This window comes from Anopheles moucheti, chromosome 3 (assembly GCF_943734755.1).
Source record: "Anopheles moucheti chromosome 3, idAnoMoucSN_F20_07, whole genome shotgun sequence".
NCBI classification, from domain to species: Eukaryota; Metazoa; Arthropoda; class Insecta; order Diptera; family Culicidae; genus Anopheles; species Anopheles moucheti.
This window is the reverse complement of record NC_069141.1, coordinates 66,483,617-66,508,207: the sequence shown is the minus strand read 5'-3', so window position 1 is coordinate 66,508,207 and position 24,591 is coordinate 66,483,617. Positions and strand designations below refer to the sequence as shown.

Here is a 24,591-nt window from a genome sequence, read left to right as displayed (position 1 = left end):
TTTCCACAATATGGCACTCTTGTATCTTCTCCAGCGGCGGATCAAACGGTAGGTGGAGTAGGCGGTCGCCTAAGGCCTCGCCGTTTTGGGGGCCCCAAACAATTTGTGCCGTTTGTGCGAGTTTTGGAAATTTAGCAGCAGAGTTAATTTATAGCACAAACTCTAATTAAAAAGGAAACAATTTGATCGAAAATATCCTTGGATTTTATATATCTTTGGTTATATAAAACATTTGTTTCTATTTGACTAGCTATATCGGCCCGGTTACACGGCAACGCAAGAGAAGTATGCAGTGTACTTAAATTCCTTCTTCTTTATCGGCATGACATCCTCAGGATATTGATGCCTAGCATTTCTGGCTTTTTTTAGACGATTATATGAGATACCATACGAGCCAAACAATGTCATGCTGAACATGTCAAAATAGTCCCCAAAAACCCTGCAATAATAGCCAACGTGTGAGAAATTCTTCTATCACGCGCAATGTTAACACGCGTGAGCGGTTCAGCTATATGCACGCTGGAGGGGAATTGATGTCAGCTCCTGTTTTGGATGCTCTCTTGGTGTAGGAAATCTGAAAACGGCCCGTTTTGTATGGAATTTCGTATCAGCCGACGGTACGCAGCTGATTATCTCAGTTCTGCATACACACGCAACACAAAACCACACAAGGCGATCATACCGGAGAGCAAACAGTTCCCCTCGCCTGAGTAACATGTGGATACAGATCACACACGCTACACATAGCCACACACGGCGATCGTATCGCTCGAATGGTGAGAGCGAGATCGGCTGCCGATGCTAAATGCGAGCACCGCGTGATAAGACTCTCGCGTGATAAGCCAGGTATGCGAATGAGAGAAAGGGATTCTACATCTTGAAGAGAGCGATGGTGTGCGTTGCAGGGTTGGCGTCGTATGTATTGACAAGTCCAGCTCGGTGTTGCTTTGTTCGGGAAAGGCTATATGCGTTGACAAATACGGTAGAGCAATCGAATGACCGTCAAATGTTGTTGCTGGCAACGATAACTTGCCAAAGATTACATTATATCATATTACATGAAATATTTGAGACAATTACATGAGATACCAAAACGAGCCAAACAACATCACGCTGGACATGTCAATATAGTCCCCAAAACCCCTGTAATAATAGCCAACGTATGAGAAACTCTTCTATCACCGGCAATGATAACACGCGTGAGTGGTTCAGCTATATGCACGCTGCAGGGACATGCATGTTACCTCCTGTTTTGGATGCTCTCTTGGTGTTGGAAATCTGAAAGCAGCCCGTTTTGTATGGAATTTCGTATCGACCAACGACGACGGCAAGTTTTTATGGAATTTCGGAAACGCATTTTTTTCATCGACTGGTGGAGATTTAAACGCATGCGCAAGACACGAAAATAATGTGCGTGGAACGATCGACATGGTGAGGATGGAGTTCATAAATCACATTCACATTCTGTTCAAAAATAACCACGTTTATCAAATAATACACCCCCATTATACTTACGTATTGTTTTATCAATAAACATACTTTCGGATGGTGCTTGTTGCGAAACGAAAATCGCGAATTTAAGAGGGAAGTTGGACAAATGTGGATGCAGATCATTTCAAGGGCCTCAATGCCCCCCAATTCATCGTTTTGAAAATTAGAGGCCCCATTTATAATTCCGCCCTGGGCCTCCAAGGGGATTGATCCTCCATGGATCTCCTCGAATCTTTCGCACTTATTTAAAATAAAAACCATTGCAATTTATTATAATTTATCATATTTTTCGTTTTATTTACTTTTTGTTTTCTTCATTTCACTGTCAAATCGGTTTAGATTTTTGTTTCCCTTCTATCTCATATCTAGTTCTTGTTCGTTTTTGTGGGTTTTGACTCACTTGTATAAATACAGTATTACTAGAAAAAATGCTACCAGTGTTTTAGGCTTACGCACACGCCATTACACGTGCTTTGTGTGCTTTTCTGCCGCTCGTCTCGTCGTTTCATCCTTGAGTTTTCCGGATTTGTTGCTTGTGTGCATTTGATATTTTGTTATCGTTTCGTTTGCGCTGAGTTGTTTAGTTCGAGAATGGTTCGGGGGTACGGTAGAAATATTGTTGCTTACATCTAAACATAAAACATAATCTCAAAGTAGTTTTATTTTCTCAGCTGTGTTGTTGTTTTTCTCCCATGTGCATCCTCTCTGTACAATGTGTGAATCTTTGGGGTAAATTAAAAAAAAAACCCTTCTTCGGGACATTTTAGCTTAGCTGGTTTACTAGAAAATTGTGAAATAAGTGTCGGGCCATCCACACTAGTGAGCTACCGCCGACGATGTCGTATGTAAGTCGACTAGCATCAAAAGCATTCGATTCGCTTTACACACACTTTACAACCCCGGAAATCAGTGCTTGCTTAGATGTACGGATGGTCTAAAATGAATGTCTATGAACACTGCAGAAACCGTAAGTCTTCGATGAAGATGAAATATGAGATGGAACCACGTGCTGCTTCTGTACTGTTATATGGGATAAATATGTATCTAGACAAAGCATACTAAGACAGATCGATTCGAACAAATACTGGATGAAGCATAGTGTGTCATGATGATTAGGGCTCTAAAAGTCCTATTGGGAAAACGTGCGCTAATGGGCGGCCGTGTAAATTCGCTGCATTTGTGCATAGGATATTCAATTCAGTGGTATGTGAGGTTTAATATTACACTCTTCCGCACACTACAGTTTTCATCCCGATCGCTATTATACTTCCTTCATTCTCTAGCTATTATTGGTGTGATTGTGGTGTACGACAGGCGGGGTACGACAATATCGGTTGGAACCTAACACAATTCGATTTGTATGTTTTTGATTCTTGTAAGTGTATAAAAATAAACTAAACTACTCGTTTCATCGTTCAGCTCATCCACCACCTGGCGGAACCTGTGTAAAAACGTTCAAAAGGTTTTACAACACACCGATATACACTCACGTGTTACATACGGGTTTACATAGACGGTGACTAATGGGCGTTTAGGTGCCCTAGTGTACAGTGTGCGCTCCTTCCAACTGTGTCCTATTACAAGATACGTATTATACATAAAGCAGAGCGGTGTTTTTTAAAGAGAGGATAAGATGGTACGTAGAAAAGTAACGCAAATCGATAAACTGACACGCATGGTAAAAGCACAGGAACAAAAAAAACATGTAAACCTATAGCTGAATGGCCGTTAGGAACCGTTCCGAATTGAACGAATTACGCTAAACAATCGGAACACCGTTTGGCATCCCGACCATTGTATGGCAGTACCGAGTACGAGTGGAGTGGCATGTAAAATTGATCCCTGTTGTCTTCCATTTGTAAGGTGTTTTGGGTTGGTTTGTTTGTAATCCTATTTTAACAATTACCCGACCATCGGTGTATCAATCGAACTGAGGTACAAGCTGATTCTTCTGTTCTAGTTTTAATTTGCAATAAAATCACTGGGCGTATGGGCGGTTTTGGTGTACGAACGAGTTTTAAGACAACCAACATAATCCAATCCGTTTGCTTGTACTTAAAGAAGAATGGAATTAATCTTTTTTTTTGTATACATTACTGTCCGCATGTAACTACTCGTACGAAGGACGAAACGATTATAAACTTAAACTGTTTACAAAATCACTTTTGCCTCTCGGGTTTCGTCATATGTACAATCTGAAGGATGTTTATCACTAAACTACAAGAGAGCCGCATCCGCACAGGGTTCACGGGTGGACAGAAACGAAGTGACCACGTGCCCAAGGACAATTCGAACAATGCTCCTAACCTACCGATCGAACTTATGTAAAATTATCATGCGTCAGTACGATTACGTTACACATTCGTTATGCGTCTCCCGACTGCGTTATGCGAAATATATTGTTTTCCCTAATGCACTCCCAGCTGGAGAGTTTGCGCCTTTAGTGGGTGACTATGTACTATACGGGGGTTAGTCCTTAAAGAGTAATTTAATAAATTAATGTGAGTTATACGATGCATTAGCATAACGACACGCTGCGCCGTTTAACCGGTGTCGCACCGACTACCATTATCCGTAATATAGCGTTTGCTTTAAAGTAATTGCAAATACCAATAATAATAATGCCTAACCCTATCCGACACAACGTTCAGTCGATCCAGCATGATCACGTACCGTTCACACAACGCGACACTTGCATACCGCTCATTCACTCGTAACGCTCACACTCAACCTCACTCATACGAAATTAAAATTAATAATGACTAAACAATTTTCATCACGCATTTTGCACCGTCTTCAGGTCGAAGCGATCTAGCACTCGAACTCGTTCGCTGTGATTGCACTCAGATCTTTCATCAGGCCCTCGAGATTGGCCATCTCCTGGTTGAGCTCCTCGGTGGAAGTGGACGGTGCCAATCGTTGGATCTCATCATTCGAGTGTGCAACTACCGGCCCGGTCTGCAGTCGATTGGTCAGCGAACCGGATGAGAGAGATGGTTTTTTGTAGGGCGAGGAATTCTGCGGGCGTATCGTGACTGCGGGCGTTGGAGCTGTGGTAGAGTGGAAGAGTTTGTTAGTTTCACTTTGACGCCGTTTACTCCCTTCGATACTTACTGCCATGTTTACCCTGGCCACTGATGATGGGTGTGGATGCGGGTGGTGCAGGTACGCTGAAACTTTTCAATGGATGTCCTTGTCCCCGTTTCGGAGCCTCTATCGCTATACCTTGCGCGTAGGTAACATTTGGGCTAAAAGTATCACAAACAACTCATTAGTTTCTGTTCATTTATCTCCACAGTCTGTACTCGCGGATGTTCGACATATATTCGCCAAAACCTACCTATAACTACTGTCGTAAGTGTACGGGTTTTCGGGTGTTTGTGCGAGAGGATTTGCCGGCGGCAATTGTGGCGGCTGCTGAAGAAGATTCTGCTGTGAAAGCGTCTGCTGATCCATCGCTATATGCGGTCTGGCGGCCATGCTATACTGCGTCCGTGGGTACTGTGGTCGTTCCATCGTCGAGCTAAGGGACGTTGTGTTTCCTGAGGCAGCAATAATCGCAAAATAATTTAAAGCCATTCTGTCAAGATTCGCAGCACAAAACTTACCGTTATACCCTGGCACATAATTTCGCTTATCGAGTGAGTTGGTAACGTGAGTGATTGGAGTTTCGCTATCGTAATCGTGCCCACCGACGGATCGGGGCAGCGTCATCGTACCACTGCTGGACGCTCCTCCATCAACCGAACCGGGCGTCGTACTGTGATTGCCTTTGTCCATATTCTTCAGCTCCATCTGATCGTGATGGATCCATAGGTCGGGTGGTTTAATGATTCCCGCATTATTCTTCTGATAGCTTTTCTTCGCATGCTCCGGCGTGTCTTCGGGCCCTTTCCTACGGCACCTCAGCACCAAAATGCCAATCGCCGTCAGTCCGGCCATAGCCGCAAATCCCGCCGTGATGTATATCAGCTCGGATGAGATAGATTTCTCCAGCGTTAGGTTCCCACTCGAATCGACCTCAGCGCCAGTTTTCAGCGAAACCATCGCCGAGAACGGACCCAACCCTTTCGAGTGGCGCGTCTGCACTTTGAAATAGTATGTTGTGTGCGGTTCCAGGCTTACGATCTCCGCAGACGTATGCTCGCCGGTCGTCGATTCAATGTTCCAATCCCGATCGCGCTTTTCGTTGTCGGTTGTGTACAGCACCTGATAGCCCGCGATTGGCCCGCTCACATGGCGCGGTGAAAGCCAGCTCAGTATGGCGGTGAGAGGATTGCGCGGATCGAAAGTCACCTCCAAATCTCGCGGCGGTGACACGGGTGAAGCTTGCTGTGTGGTGTTCAGCACCGACATTGACCAGGCCGATTGGCGGTGCCCTTTCACTACCTTCACGGCAAACTCGTACTGCGTGTTCGGTCGTAAATCACCAATCATGCTGCTCAGAAGGGTCGCGTTGTGATAGCGGTAGCGGTTAGACCCATTCGGGCTGTACCGTACGACGTAGTACCGATTGTCAGATACGTGCTGGCTTTTACTAAGTGTCGTGTCTGTCCAATATACTACGATCGATGTTCCGGACATCGGGATGGCGCGTAATCCGACCGGCACTTCTAACGGTGTTGGAGCTTCGATTGGGGCATCTTCCCGGGTACGTACCGTGTCGTACTTCGGAGCACCGTCTCCCATTGCATTACGGGCCCGCAAAGAAATGACATATTCGCTGTTTGGTTCCAGATTGCTAATTTCGAACTGTCGCATTCTCTCCTCTATTTCCGCCGTTTCTTCATCGGGGATACCTTTGCCCCAGCCAAGGATGTAACTGCGCACTTTAATCTCTTGGTGTCCCGGAGGTCCCCAGAAGACCGTTATGTTGTCCGCTCCAGGTCGGGCTGTGTTAGTGGAAAAGAAAATGGATGTTAATACATGAGTAATATGAATTTGCCTCCAACAAACGAACGATATACATACTCTTTATCCACGCCGGTTGACCGGGAACTTGCGATTCGTCCAGATCGTTCGCGTACGTTTCCGTGTGATGCCATTCCGTGAACGGTCCAGTGCCGTTTACCGTCATGGCAGCGATCTTCACCTGATAGGCGGACATCTTGTCCAGATCCTTCAATATGTAGTATCGCACGTTGGCCGGAGTCGTCTCCACCTGCAGTGGTTTTTTGTTCTTGCGGTACTTGATTTTGTACCCCGTTATCTGCCCATTGCGGTCCTCCAGCGCTGGCGGTTCCCATCGGATCGCCACGGTGGAGCTCGTCTGCTCCAGCGTCACATTTGCCGGCGGTTCCGATGGAGTCGACGAATACGTTTTCACGTCTATCTCGTGCGATGGATCGCCCATTCCCGCCTGATTGAAGGGAACCACGTACATGGTGTACTTGGTGTACGGGCGCAATTCGTTGATGATAACCTCCGTGGTGGTGGTGTCGGAGTACATCTCCGCCCCGTTGTCGGTTTCAGCGTAGTACACGCGATATTTCGTAATCAGTCCGTTTGTCACCGCCGGTGGATCCCACTGCAGGTGAATATCTTTCTCGGTGATGGCGAATCCACGCAGATTCTGCGGCGCACCGGCTATATTCTCCTCGGACAATGTGCGCACCTCCAGTGCCTCCGATGACTCGCCCGCACCGTGATTGCTGTTGCCGACCACGCGGAAGTGATAATTTTTACCCGGTTGCAATGATTGAATATTGATTTCCTGCTCATCGCGCGAATTGGTCGTCATCTTGCGCTCTCTGTGAAGCAAAACAAGCGATTTGCAGAAAAGAGTCAAACACATGGGCGAAATTTTCCCGAATCCCGAATTTTTCACGACTAACACTTACCTATCGCTGGTGTGCATGCGGTAATAGACCGAGTAGGAGATTACCTCATCGGGATTCTTTGCCGGTTCCAGCCAGTTGAGCGTAATGAAGCGTGACTGCACTATCTGGGCCTGGAGGGCGCGCGGCGGTCCCGGCAATGGTGCAGCAAATATTCCACCGCCATCTACGTACGATTTCGAGTATTTCCGCGTGACAGCATTAATGGGAGACTTCTGATTAGAGAAATGGCCAACCTCACCATCCTCCCGGGACTTCGAACCGGTCAACGATTGGTAGAGTTTGTTCGGGTCCTCGTTCGGTCGGAGCGAATAGATTTTCCCGTCCTCCTCCTCGTCATCGTCGTCATCGTCCTCATCATGGTCACTGTCAAGCATGCGGTCGTGATCGGCATAGTCATCGTCAGTGTATTCGTTGTACTGAAACTGATGCCGGTCCAGGTTTGGGCGTTCCTTCGTCCGCGACACCAAACTATCCAGCACCGATTTCGATAGTTTCGGATCGGACTGCAGCAGCAGTGGTGATTTTTCGTACGATTTCGTTTTCGATTGCGTCTGCTGAAATTTTTTGCCCTTGTGTCGTTTCGGCAGACCTGCTTCCCCTGTCGGGTTCGGTCATATTCGGTGTCGGTTCGGTTGGGTCGATCGTACACAGTCGTCATGAGGTCATGGATCAATGACAAGCAACATATTCATGCAGCGGGACAGAGGGATAGTGGTTGTATCACGTGCAGTTCGATTTGCGGGGCATGGGGGCAACAAACGGGTAAAGTCAACATAACGAGCCAACACATCCCGAAGGACACATGACGGGGTAAATCGGTAACAAGTCACGTAACAGAAAATAAATTGCAAACAGCCCAAAAGTGAGCGAGTTTGGCAAAGACGAACAACGGTAGTGTTGGAGAGCAAAGCACACAAACACACGGCACCAAAAGCGACAGATACGACATGAAGAGCAGACCCACCCAAGGGGATTAAGCAGGGCATGGAAAGAAATGACAGCAAAAGCGAACGTTAGACAGCCGTACCCCCGGTACACGTGAAACGTAACCACACGAAAAACGAGAAGTAAATCGTTTGCATGCAAAGTCATCCACAAATGGGCAAAACGGTAATAAATCATAATCAACAAGAGAACGGGTCGTGGTTGTTGTTTTTGTGTGCGTTTTGTTCGAAAGAGATGATTCCATCCAATAGCACGCGAAGACGGTAGCGGCAGAAGAAGAAGGTTGGTACAATCCAAATGGAATAGACCACGGGACCAAGTCCGAAACGGAAGATAAACGAAATCGATAGCCGTAGCGTTGGATGGTTGTGTAAATCATACCACAAAAAAAAACCAGAAAAAAAAGAAAAGAAACAAATACGAAAAAAGTATATTAAAATATGATTGGTACAAGAAATGCGCTCGAACGAAGTGCGATCCAGTTCTGACGGAAACTAAATTAAAAAAAAAACCACCCACCCACACACACACTCGCTACCTACAGACTTGAGTCCATTTGTCAGAAAGTTTACGGTGTTCTTAGTTGCTCAGCAGGGGCGAACCCCCCTGCACGGTGTGGAGTGGAGAAAACATTAGCAATCAATTACCTGGTTCGATTATTTCCAGCCGGGCTGCCGCCTGCACGCTTCCTGCCGGATTCGTTCCGATGCACTGAAACATTCCCGCGTCTGAACCGATCAGACCGAAGATTTTCAAATTGTGTCTGTGCGGGGTAGAGCGTAAAGCAAACGTGATTAACAGTGGGTTTCTTCTTTTGTCCCCCAATAACGGCAAGCCATCCCTCCACACCTACCCTCCAACAATCTGCATGTACTCGCTAGGCGTTATCAGGTCTCCGTTTTTCAACCATTGTATTACGGGTGTCGGTTTGCCATGGATGGAACAGGACAGCTCCAGCTCCTCCTTCTCGTACGCGACCTTATCATCCGGGCTGAGGATAAACTTCGGTGGCACCTGCACCTGCACCGTTGCGGACGCATCGAGCGAATCTTCCGTGTTGCTTGCCCGGCACTGATAGTCGCCCGCGTCCGTGTCCTGTATCGAATTGATCTGCAGCGATCCCGTGCCCATGATGCGGAACCGTGAGTCCAGATCGTTCATGTCGATGTCTTCCCCGTTGCGCAGCCACCGTATCGTTGGCTTCGGATTGCCATTAGCCGCACAGTCCAGTATGACGGTGTCGCCCTCGCGTACCGTCTGCGGTTGCGGCACGATCACGAAGGCGGGCGGGGCGAAACTTTGTGGCTGGCCGGCCGTGGACTTGATGTTGAGGTTCGATTTGCTGCTCAACCGCGAGAAGGTGCCCGCGGTCACGTTGCACTGGTAGGTGCCCCGGTCCGCCGGGATAACTTCGTCAATTTCCAGCGCACCGGAGGGAAGCAGCAGCATTCGCGTCAAATCCATCCGCAGCGGCACATCATCCTTGAGCCATTCGGTGTGGTAGCGCGATTCAACGCTGTACGGTAGCAGCGTGGACATGCACTTGAAGTATGCCGTTTGGCCGGTGTACAGATAGATTTCGTGCGATTCCTGGTTTATGTCCGGTAGATCTGAAAGATGGCGTAATGTTAGTGGCTGGCGGAGGCATAATTTAATCGCACATCGTCTTACCTGCTATCGAGACACGTGCCGATCGGCTAACGATCGTACCGATACCGTCCACGTTCAGCAGACAGTGGTAAAACCCGGTCAGCCCACGATTGCTCTCCACGGAGCTAATGTACAGCGAGCCATTGGTCAGCTGCGACCGGAACGTATCGCCGACGATGCCGATATCCTGTCCGTCGGGGCCACGCCACCGAATGTTGGGAACCGTTTTGCCATCCTGCAGCACCTTCCGATCCGCATTGCCGGCACACTGCAACATAACCGAATTACCTTCCGGTACCGTCACGTCCGAGGGTTCCACCATAAACTCGAGCACTGCAAAGAAATGGGACGAGATAAAGTAAATTAGATCGCTTCGCACAATTTTGCTGTCACCGGCGTATGGTTAATCAATCAATAGTGAGGGAATTTATTCAATTAAGGGTGCGATTAGGCCCCGGAGTTCAGCTTCCGGGTTCTCGTGTGCAACATCCGCACATTGCGCTTCTTCGCGTCAAAAGGGCATCGCGTGGACGGGCTGCTAACTGTTTCCTAGACGTTCACACCATTCTATTAACTGACCGTGGGTGAAGTTCATTAAACGATCGGATGGACCCGCCGTTGCCGTTAATAGTTGCCCTGTCATCGGTGTCAGCTCTTACTGCCGTTTCGAAGGGTGCTAAGTGATTGGCGCTAATGAAAAGCATGTGTTTTCAATTTTTCATCGAACAGTGTTTGTGCAGGTTCGAGCAAGATGAGTTTGCTGCTGCGTTGGGTTGGATTGGAAAATTAATCTCCGGGGTCTCTGATGATTCATTTGAAGAAAGACAAACAAATTTGTAAAAAGAATAACATAAGAGACTTTCACATGTTTCAAATTCATTGAAACGAATGTCACTTTTTTTTAAAGAACAATTATTTTTGAATTTATTCATAATAAACCATATTTACAAAGAAAATGAGTGTACTGTCGCAGGTGCTTTATACTGAATAGGTTTGCTATTACTAAATATTTACGCTATGGATAGAAATTAATTCTGTGGAGATTGGAAAAGATAGGTTAGAATAAACTAACGATTCAAGAATTGGAAAAGAACAATAATAAAGTGGAAAGTGTAAAGGATCAACTTTCATATTGGACCTGTGTCATGAAACTAAACCTTAAACATTAGTACTAGAGCTAGCTTACATCTACTTAATAATATTACCGAAGAAAATAATAACAATATTTACAAGAAAAGATCTCTTATGAGCTCGGAGTTGGATCGTGAGCTGGTATTTTTAAGGCGATCCAAATCAGTACGCATCCTCTCGTGTATTAGCGGTATTTGTGTTAATTTGTGGAGGTCGTTGGTGCTGTATTTAAGAGGTAAGTTTAGGATCATTTTAAGGATCTTGTTTTGTATTCGTTGTAGAATAAGCATATGGGCCGGGGAAGCTTGTTCCCCATGCATTTGATCCATATAGTATTGCAGGCATTATTACTTGTTTGTAGAGAATGTTCTTGTTCTCCGTTGTTAGTCCTCCATTCCTTTTTGATTAGAGGATAAAGGCTCATCAGTGTCCCAAGGATTTTTGTTTTTATATGGTTGATGTGCTGATTAAAAGATAATTCGCGATCTATAAAAACGCCAAGATAGCGATTATGGGAATCCCATGTGATCGCATGGCGCTCTAGTTTAATACACTTTACTCTACGCCTGATGGTGGAAAGCTACACATTTGTTCTACAAGGTAATACAATACCTTGCGTTTTGGTACAGTTAACCACAATTGTCCAGTTGTGGAGGTATTTTAAAAATTTTGTAAATGCTCTTTGCAGTCCACCATGTAGACATGCCAGATATGGCGATATCATCGGCATAAAGAGATAACTGAGTACTGTCATTTAGTGCGGGGGCGTCCGTTGTGTAACAATTATACAAGAGCGGTCCTAAGACGCTGCCCTGTGGTACACCTGCCTTATTTGCATAAGGTTCAGAGTGCGTCGAACCTAGGCATGACCGCCGATGTTTTGCTGCTTAGATAACTTTGTATCATTTTTATAATAAACATCGGAAAAAGCTGTTTTTTAAGTTGAAACGAATGTCGCGAATATTCGTCGTGGACCGAAATAATGATCCTGGAGACTAACTCGCCACTTACTAATCAATTATTGCTTCCACTTCTAAGCGTCCTCTCTTGAAGAACATATGTTTCCGCACGGTGAACACACACTCATTCGAATTAAATACCACTGTTAATTAAACAAACGCATAACAGCAGTGCATGTGCAGATCAAACACCCCGCAACAAATGTCCATCCCCCTTTTGGCCCCCACCCGCGTTTTGCGCGAAAATATCTAATTTTGAGGACCCTTCTACTGCACAACCGCGCGCTTTTCCTCCGGCATCTAAACCGGGCAAATGGAAAAGATAATTCACATTTGCATCGAGCGGCCTCTGCCTGTTGCACATCTGGCAGCAAGTGGGTAAGTTTTGCTTCATTTACATGTGGGCTGGAATTAGTTTTGGGAATTACTGTTCCGTTCCGAGTCGGGGGGGTGGATCGGATTGTTGCGTACCCCAACTCCCACAGGACGGTATGGTGACGGTGACGGTTATATATGTAGCAGCGATGTGTGGTTGTGGTGATTAAAATTTCACAAATAACAAACAAAATTACATTCCACCACCACCAACAGCCTGCCTCGATGGTTTGATCGGTCGTCAGGGCCAACCGTACACTGTGTGCTGCGTCAAAACTTTACCGTCGGAGTCGGAGAAATAGATTCGGTTAGGAAGTGGCTTTTGCGGAAGTGGCCAGTAGTGTCAGTGCGATGCAGTGATGCAACAGCTTCTTTGACAGGACACCACACCGATGGGGACAGGACGCCACAAAATGCATTCAGCATGTGGACGTTTTAATGCAGTGGAAAGTTAGTAAGCTAATTAAAAGCGCACTCTATAAAATGCAACGTAAATGTATTTTTTGTTTTATGGTGTAGTAAAAACACCACAGTGCTGGCAAATGTTCCAGTATGATTAATACGCTATTTTACGTCCAGAATTTAATTTAAGCCTTCAATTGTTTCTGTATTTCCAGTCAGGATTTGGGAGTGCTTTAATTGCATAAACAGCGAACGAGTTGCACGCTTATGGCCAATCCCTGCTATAGCCAGTCAGTCGTATTAAATAATCATGACCCAACCTCTATTATACTTACGCTAATAGTTTTCATTAATGCTGGTCATTATGCAGTGTGCCCGCTCTATTGCTTTTCTGATTCTACTTACAACAGAACTACAAACAGTACCACCCACTCCGGCGCGAAGCATGATGAATTAACCTAGTTTAAGCAATGCACCCAATGCTGCAGCATGCTTAGCGAGTACCCGCAATCGTACTCGCTTAAGCGCTGTTTAAAACATCAACACCACCTTCCATGCGCTTCGCCGTTCCCGGCGCGGAAGATTACTTCTGACGGCGTCCAATCCGTACCCCCCCGAACTATCAAAGATCTCGTGCGCTCCATAATTGGCCCTTGTTATGGAAGTAACTGCTACACCGCTGCGCTACATCCACTCAAGCACCAAAGAAACCAACAGGACCGAAGAGCAAATGCTCATCAAGGCGTTTGCGCGGGCCGCCCGGCCATTCGCGGCTGTTTCGACATTTCCCAAAACACACAAAACTAATCGTACCCGGTGCCCTGGGTGCTTGCGCGTTCGGCTCTGCATTCTCAATTAAATTAATGTCTTCAAATGGCATCGGAGCGGAAAATCAGATTACATTCTGACAGGCGTTCGGGGAGAAACAAACCAGACCTCGGGACCGATGTGCAGCGAGATGTGCATTCGGCCATTTGCAAAGGGCAGCATATTGAGGATACATTCCCGATGGGACACCACCGCCACGAGATGATATGCGTTGCCACTGATTGTTGGCAATTTTCAATGCCAATTTATAGATACAAAACCGTCCCGAACGTCCCGTAGTGGTGCATCTTTATGTTGGGAGTGCATCAGCATCGGTCTGTGTACGTGAGTGGTAACAAACTCTCGTCTCTCGTTCAAAACAAATCTCAATTCATATTGCCTCCGGTCGGTAATTAATGAGCACTGCACAGCATTGCTTCGTTTTGAAACAACCATCCCAAAAAAACGGGGGTTCCCCAGTGCTCTGTGTGTCGTCTGTCTCTGGTGGATGAATTTCGATTCTATTCTGGACAGATGCAGAGCCGGCGTACACACACGGTATTCGTCATTATTCATCGTTAACCATGATGCGCTGGGTGGACGCTAGCGCTGATGGCCAAACAGAACCGGAAGGGATGGGAAAATCACTTCCAAAACATCAAACGCTTCCCCCAAAAGGGACACAAAGCGTATTCCACCGCCACCGGTCTGTCTGTCTGTAAATCGCTTTCAATCTATCAATTAAGATAAATTATCCGTCCGATTTAAAGTCGCGTTGCAAGCGTACGCGCATGGTGGTTGCGCGACTGCCACGCGTACAACACTTGACTTTAAACCCCTCCACCCGAAACGAACGTTACTGCCTTTGTGCAGAGTTCGATTATCAGTGAGAGAGAATGGCAAATGCTGGACAATAATGGGTGCATATGCACCAACGAAGTAATAAAAATGTCAGTTCATTTGTTAAACGATGGATAATTTTTACGCTTCTCTCGCTTAGGAGCATTTTATTGGAATAACCGCACCGGGCGGTAACGGTTTGTTAAAACAGATTTACGATTTAAAGTTTTAATTCACTCCAATTGACCGACCGACCGACAACGCTGCTGGTTGTACCAAACCTGCTGTAACTAATTTACTGAGGAGTTGTGGCGCTTGCTGTACCACCCAACAGGGACAGTTGTCAGTGTGGCCCTTGGCCACCATCAAGCAAAAAACCATGCCGTGATTGACAGTTTACACTAATAGAAAATTTCGTAAAATGCGTAGCACGGTGCGTATCACCCATCGAGAATGCGTGGCGGTGGTCATTTCGCCTTTGGTTTGAGTTTGAGCAACCCGGTGCGCGATACAATCTACTGTGCTGCGCTGTGTTGAACTGTGTTTGATTAGAAATTCATGTCACCCGAATGTGGACTATTTTTCGATGCCGAAAAAAAGCGTTGGCCGGCGGCAATGCCATGCCACGGTGGTGTTGAAGAAGCCATCCTCCCCAATCACCGATACGATTGTCGTCTGCCTGTCTACACCCGTACCCCGTAAGATATTGAGTTCTCCACCCAGCCCTCTCCCCATACATCAAAGGGGGCGCATACTAGAGGTTCCGAACCATTTCACTCTCGAGGGTTGTTTTCGATAATTGGAGTTTCGCTCCGGGCAGTCCTTCACAACGCGCCTCTTCCCCACCGAAAAGGTAATGCTTCTTCGCTTACGCACCCTTCACTAAGGGGCCCAAAAATGAGAAGGAGAAAAACCAAAATATTGATAGCAAATCAAAAATCCGATACAGCCTAAAGATAGCAGCAGCAGCAGCAGTACAACATTCCGACCGTGCAAAATAAAACCCAAAAAGTACGGAACCGATCGCAGTAAAATTCGGGTTCCACGCCGCGCCATTTCGGTGAAATTGATTTTTATTTACTTTGTAGCACAAATGATGGTACTTTAATGAATTCTTCTATTCTCCACCCCGCGCGGGATGGCGGGAAGTTTTCCCTCTTTTCCACTCAGTGGATGTGGCAGAACAGTGGCGCCGCAGTGGAGATGTTCTTTTCGCCCCATATGGAAGGGAAAAAGACAACATTTGGGATTCTGCGTGTGTGTATGTGTGTGTGTGTAGGCATGCTTCCGGTGCAGTTTTCTTTTGACGTCCACCACGACCATGACTATTCGCGAATGGTGGTCCCCCCTCGGTGCAGGATCAATCTAAGCTAGGGGATGCTCTAGAACAGAAGAGGGGTGAATTCCATCGCTGAATCCACACAATGTGTCGCCAACTACACAGCACACACACGCACACCAAAGAAGGGTGTGTCTGGTTCGGGAACATTCCGAACGGAAACGAGAACGGGTGGTCACGGTTGACCCGGATGTGAAGTGAATGAAAGCACAATTTCGCTCCCATTCCAGGATCCCCCTTCCAGTATCCCTTTTTTTTTTCACCCACGAAGTAACAGTCATGCATAAACCATTGGCCACTGCGTGTGACTATGAAATGTAATGATTTGGGAGGGCCGCTGTGCCCAGGAACTTTAGGAAAACGATTCTTGTGGTCATTTCGAACTAACCACACAACTTAGTTTTTAGCCCTCGTCCAGTCCTTCATGGAGTGGTAAAAATGGACCCGGGCAGCCAGGGATTTATGCTGTCCTAAGCACTACTGATTAGAATCGAATTTCTCGCCACAAAAACAAAGAACACGCCCTTTCGCTCAGCGGTTATGAGTTATGGGAAAGATGCATGGGAATGTTGTAGCACAGCAACTTTTTTTTATGTGGAGTATGAAAGTTTTGATCAGAATTGGGGAAAAAAAAGAATGGTAAATGTCAAGATCCAACACGGAACGATCAGCACAGCCAACTGCCTGTCCTTCATTTACAATTCAACTCAAATTAAATCGCAACTTTATTCATTCCTCCCGTTCACCTGACGTTAGAACCAATCATCCAGCTATTTCCTCCCTCCGCCGCCATCAAAAAGGGCCACCTACGGAGTCAGAACAAAATCACCATACCGGCGAAAGTATCGTCGTATCCCGAGACGGTACGACGGCGTACCATATCCATCCAACAAACCGTGCAGGAATTTGCAATCAATTTCTCATTTTCCTTCTATTCAACCGCCGTAAACAAACGGCTAACCGAACCCCCCCACAACACAACATCATAACGAAAAACGCGTCGGAGAAAACAACGCTATCTTTTCCGTTCCGTTTCTCGCCGTTTGTGTTTTGTTTTTCTTCCAGTTTTTGCCAGTTTTTTTTTTGTTTTGCTGAAGGTTCGTTTCCTGTTCCCAACACGGTTGTTTGGCCTTTATTGCATATGGGAGGGAAAAGCCGGTGGTTGTTCCTTTCGAGGTGCCCGCGATATCGGGGTGGGGAAAACTTTTGCCATGCACGCGGTCCTTGCTGCCAGTTCATTTTCCAGCAATGCCTCAGTTGTTTACCGACACATTTGGAAGACATCGTGTGCAGGAGACCACAGGCAAAGGAAAGCAATCGAAGGGCCTCCGGTGTGTGCTGCTGTCAACTTTAAGCCCAACATACCTACTTTTAGCAGTTGGAAGGATGTTTTCGTACCAGGAGCACTTAGTGCGGAAGACTTTAGTCCACACACCCGTTCTTCGTGTGGTGGAACGGAACGGGGTCGGTACACCTTGTTGGTTGGAAGCAATTTGGAAACATAACATTCCACATCGGCACACGGCACACACAAGGCACTAATTAACAATCGGCTAACGACAGAGCCAAATTCGATTCGCCTGAAAGATCCTCTTGTACGTGATGCTTCATCGGTTGTCGGTGAATAAAAATATCAAACCCCCCATAGTCTTGTGCGACTTATCGACAACATCTTCATTTGCTCGTACAAAGCCCACCGGTATCTCTGTTTGCTAATGGAACCTCCTTCTTCACGTGCTAATAATAAAAGTTACACTCCTCCTTTATGGCAAGCAAAAAGACAAGCAAGACACTACCGGAATTACCGGAAAGTATGCTGAAGAATCCTTTTTCCCTGCAGAACAACAAACTCGGCACGTGTCTATGTCATTCACAATGGCTGGAGGCGAGGAGATTCCTTGGTGTGGCGTTTTGGACACTTCCGGTCCACCCAAAAAAGAAAATAAAGCTGAGCTGAAGAAACACACAATGCCGAAAAGCCAAACATCAAACATGGCTAGCGCATCCGACCGTGGGTCACCCTCCCGGGTTTTTTCCCGAAGAAACACCACCATTAGACATCCTTACAGGTCCGGGCGAGATGGGTGGCCATCCATTCACTTTGCGGTTCCACGGAGATACATCGAAATGGCAGATACTTCGCAGCAGACGAGTCGTGTAATTGAAATGGAAAATCACGATACATGAAGAATTATTGCACTCGGTCGCTGGGTGACGAAGAACTGCGTACAGCCACCGGCGCAGTGACTTTCTACAACACTGTGTGTCGGAAGGTTGCTTCTTGATGGTGGACAGAGCTTGTCGTCCTGCACAGGACGTTATTTGCGCTACGGCTACAATTGTGATTTTTCTCCCGCATTCGCGTTTTACGATGTCGTCACGTCCGGGGGAGGTGGCTGGGTATTCCATTTACTGTACCGAAGTACGCGCCCCGGCTTGGATGGTCAAACACAACTAAGCGTACCCAACAATATTCTGTCGGAGCATTGCCCACTTTACAGTACATGGAGCAGAGAGCATTCTCTTCCGCACTTAGAAACACACGACACCATGGTTTTCCGAAGAGCCACTGGAACCATTTCTCTTCATTAATGGGGTGATAGAATGTGCATAAATAAGAAATATCCCGCATAAAACTGTCAACTCGCACAGAAAAACGCATCCATTTCGTGTGATTCCATCCCCTCCAGCCAGCGCCCATATGCGGGGAGAAACAATAAAAACGGAGCGGGAGCTGCGGATTATTGCGGTTAGAGGGTTAGAGTCTCCACCATTGAACCGGGTGGTCATCGAAACCGTAACCTGCTGTTCGGTAAGGGGACATCGATTGGAGAACTCACAAAATTGAAGAAATCCCCAACAATTCGGGAAGTGTTTTTTGTTCCTCTCTCTCTTTTCCGATTACATATAACGAGAGCGCATGTTGTTCAAGCTTTCAACTAGCATAGCTAACTAGATTTCTGATGTCTGTCTAGATCTGTCTAGATTTCTCGGCAAAATGTTTGTCTTGAAGCTTTTCGCAATCGGAGCTCTATATTGCATTCGCCACGTAACACTTCAAAGTGAATCGTCAATGCAGCTTGATGATGATATTCGACGTGCTCTTGCCGATGGTATTATGTGCAACGTAAGTACACTCTTTGTGCGAAAAAGCCATCGGAATGATTCAAGTGCCCACATAAATGCCTCTTGATACACCCGCTCCAGACACCAGAACCGGAACTCCATGGTGACTATTTTCCCCGAGACCCGCACATTCGCCAGGGCCATTAACTTCGAGACATCCCTCTGACCATTGACCAGATTGTCGCTAAGTCGGCACTTTTCCGAATTGGACGGTTTGGGTTCAATCGAAACACTTATGGGTTTAAAGTTGGAACAGAAAACTTCCAGCGGGAAAGAGCGAAACCACCTCTGTTTGTCACTTCAAATATTTCCGAGACCACAGCAAACGATGGACGCTCACGCTTTCCACTTGCCATCTCCCATCGATTGGTCTTCCGTTAGTGGAAAACCATCGAAAAGCAGGAAAATCCTATTTCCCAGTACATGTTTGTTGTTCAGAAGCGATCTTCTCCTACAAAGGCACTCTTCAAAATCAATCCTATTTTTCTTCAAATGTTTTGCTAAGAGACCATTGCTTTAATCGTACAGTCAAGACATGGCAAGACATAAACAAAATGGCAGAGATGAGTTAAAGCCACTGCTTGAAATGTTTGCTCCACAAACATTAGCAAAGCGAAACAGTTTGAAAAGCGACATGGAAACTGTTGATGACGAGCAGAAATGAAAACCCCAAATTAGAAAGGATCGAAAAAAAAAGAGATGGAGATCCTCTTTCAACACAGGATGACCATAATAAAGTATTTGTTCAATTTCCTCAATCATTCGCTCTTGCCGAAATCATCGCCTGCGTTTCCGTTTCTTTCATTCCTGCATCTTACTATTGCAGAATGTTTCGTAGGAGCTTTTGTTCAAGTTGGTGTGTGCAATCGTCGTCTTAGCTTCGCTCCAATTTTTATCCAAACTGTCGTTTGTTTCAATGGTCGTCGTCTTCAGCCACCAGAGGAGAAAATAAAACTTCGAACACGAAGCAACAGACGACGAAAAACTCTGCTGAAGCTGAAACAAAACAAGAATACTAAACTCTACTTTCAGCAAACGGTCCCCCCCTAGAAAAAAGAGCGAACTTCCGTTATGGTTTTCCCGTTCAGTGTCCGAGATTTCTTTCTTTATTTTCACGCCAGGACAGGAAGGAAAAAGTTTCCACCGTTCACCCCGAACCAGAACCAGACACCACCCGGCCCAGCCGTATTCCGTTCTTGGGCGGGCGTCTTGGCGGAAGAAAGAACGTAAAGCACACTTCCACCAAAACCGGGGTAGGAATTAATAATTGAAGAGCAAACTACAAAATTATCAGCTAAATAATGGCTGTTGAATTGGTTTCGACTACGCCGCACAAACCCCCGCTTCCGCTAGTTAGCGCCGCGCGCAAATAAAAAAAGGGAAGTTGATTTATTTACGGGCAAAAGTAGCGCACAATCAGGGCAGAAATCAGCGGAAACAGCTGATTGAATTTTGAGCCTGTTCAGCAAACGGTACCGGGTTCATTTGCGGGGGGGAGGGTTCTCTAATGATGCACCCACTGGCGCATTGCTGCTGTTGCTACCGTTGCATCGTGATGCCAGCTCCCATACAACACGGCTAATTGCAAATTAACACCGGATCGATGCGTTAAAAAGTAGCAAAATGGAGTTAAAAATGAAAATAAACAAGCAAACGGTTTAAAAAACACATGAAGCAGACGGACGTGCCGATTAACATTGTCCGTCGGTCATAATTTCTTTTCGCTTCTATTTTTTCGCGTTCGCGATTAAAATGGCAGCGAGCCGTGTGATACAACGTCGTTGAGTGGATTTATTGGGAAAAAAACACCCGTCAGGATCAGCAGCAGGTTTCGGTTCAAAAGAAAACACCCAACGGGGACGGGTTCCGGTTGATGTCCGGTAAATAGTTTGCAATTACCAAGATTAACGAACCTGTCAATCAGTGGTTCAGCAAACATCTACCGTTAAAAGCAAAGTTTGCAAATGGCTAACGATCAATGGTTAGCGTTTAAGCAACCAATTATTAAATAAAAAACTGTTAATAAAAATATAAAATAACAATGAAATTTTTATAAAGCAAGTTACAAAAGCTAAAAGTATTCATAAACTATAATAAAAAAAGTTAACATTTATCAATAAAACTAACGATTAAATTAAAATTAAATTAAAATCGCAGCATAATATACTTCATCATGAACAAATCGCTCACAAAAATTCAATTTCTGCAAGCGCGCAATGTTTAACAAAATGGAACCTATTTAGGCCGATCGATACACGATAAGCATTTTCAAATTAGATCACACGGCAAAAAATGGATCGTTCACACGGAACTGTAAATTTGGCGAATTTGGTCATACCCTGTTAGTTGTGGCCAAAGTGTAAATCATGCAAAGAATGTGAAAAAAAACAACAGCGTAAAAAACAATCAACCTATTTTATTATGATTGTAAAGCTTCGTGTGCGGCGCGAGATCGATTGATCGAAATTTTGGTCATTAAATTAGCGAAAATGCTGCTTTATAGATCACGATTTTACCATAAACGGAACGGGTCATGGACCCGACGGTGCTTGGCGCAGCGAGCGGTTTCATTGGGGTAGGGCGAGCACTCAGCATGCCCGAAGCAGCAGCATTGAAACCGTTCGAGGCCACCCACTTATGCTAATGCATATACTTGTATGTGTGAGTGTATGTGTATAGCTCGAGATGTCCCGGAGTGGATTTGGACGCGTGCTAATCACGTTCATGCTGTGATATTTGGATCCGATCAAGCGAAAACGATGAGCCGCTAAAACGGTGCTGTGTCCACCATTTCAGTGGATGGTCTATCACGAACCAGGCGGTGGGGTGGCACACGCGACAACAAGATCGTGCCCGTTAGGTCGTATCATAGGACTAGGACTCCAAAAAAAACCTACCCCCGCTTAGCTTTATGTCACTTTGGTGGAAAGCTCTTCCTCTTTCCTCCTTTCCACCCAGCACACACACACAGGCATCAACTTTAATGGCGAACGCAAATAATTGTTGACACTGCGCTGTCAGCGGTGCTGTGAATGATTGCGATTCCGGGCGGAAGATAATCGATCATGAGGCCTGAAACTGTGGCATTTCCCACTCTAAGCTACAGGTTCGAAGCACGGCACGCACGAAGAGCAGCAACAAAACGAAGCGAAAACAAAATAATGAGCCACTTTAGAACTTTGATTTATTGTGCAATGAATGAAGGCATGTTCTATCGACGCGTTTTACAGGCTTGGGGAAAGAACAGTGAACAGTGAACAGAAGAAAACAAAACATTGCTCCAGTTGTGTGCTAAAACTGATTTCTTCGATAGCACGCTCGCGCAAAACGGCCTCCACTCCACTTCCGGAATTGCGGACGGATTGGAATTCTATTTTCAACCTTGGCGCCCAGCACAGCCAACGGTGGAGAGTAAGAAAATTATCAAATGATTATTACTCTGGACACTCCCTCCATTCCCCCCCCCCCCCCCCCCCTTTAACCCAGCTCAGCATCTCCCACACCTCCCACATTCCATTCCATTCCACGGGCGAAATATGTTCACCGAAAATTAAACCGATTGCTTTAATTAATCTTTCTGTTTGTTTTAATTTTATTGTTGGCCGACAGGCGCGGAACTTTCCATCGCTGAACTGAAGGGAATGGAAAGCGCCCGGTGGTACGGTAGAAGCAGCAGCTATCAACGATGGTTCTGCTGCACCTTCACACTCCCCAACATGTATCGAGGGTTAAGCTCGGCTGTCGGCACCTCTACCGAAACCCCGGAGAGGTCAGTCAATTTTCTGGTTCACTGTTTTCCTCGTTCACACAGCTCGCTTTTGGGCAACCCTTCGTCCAAGTGATCCAACCACCATAGAACAAAGAACAAATAAGACACACACTAAAAAAAACTATTCCCGTTTCGGTTGTTTCAGCGCATACATTTGCCGTTTTGCCGTCCAAGGTATGGAAGAGCTCCAACAAGGGGGCCTATCCACCGTGCATCCAAGAGCCAAGAAGGGGTGGAATACAAACAAAACTCTTCATGTGCAGGATTTGGCCTCGGAATTCCCAAACTTCCCATACCTTGCACGGACGTCGACAAACAACAAGCACCATTGCCCCGGAGCTAAGCAGGTGCAGTTGAACGTTTTCGTTTATTAAAAATTAATCCCTTCAACACTGGTGTAGCAGGTTCTCGGTGCGCCATTGCATTGCCATTCGATTACGAAGCGGGTGGGAAGCTTTTAATTTTGCACACCCTTCAAACGATGTCCAGACGGAACGAGACAAACGGCGGACGAACCAACTCGACCACGAAATGGTCAAATGGTTAGATCGGGGATGCATTCAAACGTCCCTCTGGGGGTGTGTGTGTACGGTGCAGTTTCCCACTTGTTTCCGTGCATGATTTCAATGCATGAATGGGTGTGAGAAAAGAAAAACTGAAACGGAACTATGGCAAACTACTGGCGATCGTTTTTTTCATTTTGGTGTGCAACAGCTGTAAAACGGTTGCAAGGATTGTCATCGATCGGGAATGGAACTGCAACAGCGTGGGAAATAAAAATTGAACCCTTTGCAAATATTTAACACAACGAACGGGAATTTCGGATCGATAAAAAGTCGAATAAAAGTGTTTTTTTTTGCAAATTTTCTTTATCACATTTTCGCGGAAAAAGAATATTAGCGAAATGTGTGTGTGTGTTAAACTTTTCATTGCAATAATTTCAAGCAGTGTTCATAAAAGGGAATCATGAAAAGACATCATAATCTCATCATATCTAACAGCATTACATTACGCACTGAATAAGAACATCCCGTAGGCAGTGAGAGTGTAATTAAAATACAAACTTTGAAACTTTACCATGCGACGCGCGTACATTTCCAGCGGCAAACATTAAACAGGCCCTGCACAAAATGCTTTGTCAAACTTTTGCCATCCGAACGAACGCGTCACGGCCAGATGGCAAATGCTGCGAGCTTCTGCAACATTTTATTGAAAAGGAAATTTAGTTTTTTTTTTCGTTCTTCTCTTCCACCCATATCTCGAGCTGCGGGCGGCTAAGTACAGTGCTTAGAATCGGCAAATTCAAAACTCGAAACATTTGCTTCTTAATTACGTTAGAAAACTTTCCCGGCGGTATTATGTTGCAAGGGGTGTTTGTGTGTGTGTGTGTGTCTGGGGTGAAAAGAAAGGAAATGGCTAACCACCGTACGTTACAACAATTTCATCACCAAACCACCTCAAAGAGCAGCACAGAGCTCTGGACGATCGACAGCAAAATCCAACACCCGTCGTACACAGAAGCCCGGGTCTTGGCAAACGAGTGCCGTACTGCGGAGATATGTTGCAGGCACACAACCGGTTGCAGCGATGCATTCTTTCTTTGGTTGTGTACCCTGCGTTGTGTTGCATCCAGAGACCGGTGTGTATACCCATTTCCTGCCCTGTCCGTGGCTGGTGGCGGGTGCAGCTGAGCGGCGTTCTTGCCCTTTTTAAGGAGTTGCAACGATGCCTCGGGACCACGAAGTCAATTGCTCATATTTCTCAGCCATTCGACGCGATGCGAGAGGGGAGTTCTCGTCCACGAACCAGTTATGTTTTGTTTTCACTCCAAAAATAGCACCATCCAGCTGGAGAGTAGCGCCCGCCAACGACGGCGCGTTGCATATGCGGTGTAACTAGTCGTATGGTGTGTTCTGT

General features: G+C 46.0%; 1 protein-coding gene across 1 annotated transcript in view; it reads right to left on the bottom strand.

Annotated features, from left to right (window-relative positions):
* Nucleotides 1-1,804: 1,804 nt before the first annotated feature.
* LOC128302930 (neogenin) overlaps nt 1,805-24,591 on the bottom strand; it is an 87,333-nt gene continuing 64,546 nt past the window's right edge. The window contains exons 2-10 of the mRNA XM_053039780.1: nt 9,948-10,259; nt 9,130-9,886; nt 8,924-9,039; nt 7,332-7,920; nt 6,463-7,241; nt 5,100-6,383; nt 4,832-5,033; nt 4,606-4,739; nt 1,805-4,541 (exon numbers count right to left, since the gene is read on the bottom strand). Of these exons, the coding sequence (XP_052895740.1) occupies nt 4,303-4,541; nt 4,606-4,739; nt 4,832-5,033; nt 5,100-6,383; nt 6,463-7,241; nt 7,332-7,920; nt 8,924-9,039; nt 9,130-9,886; nt 9,948-10,259 (4,412 nt within the window). The 3' untranslated portion in view covers nt 1,805-4,302. The remainder of the gene's footprint in view (nt 4,542-4,605; nt 4,740-4,831; nt 5,034-5,099; nt 6,384-6,462; nt 7,242-7,331; nt 7,921-8,923; nt 9,040-9,129; nt 9,887-9,947; nt 10,260-24,591) is intronic.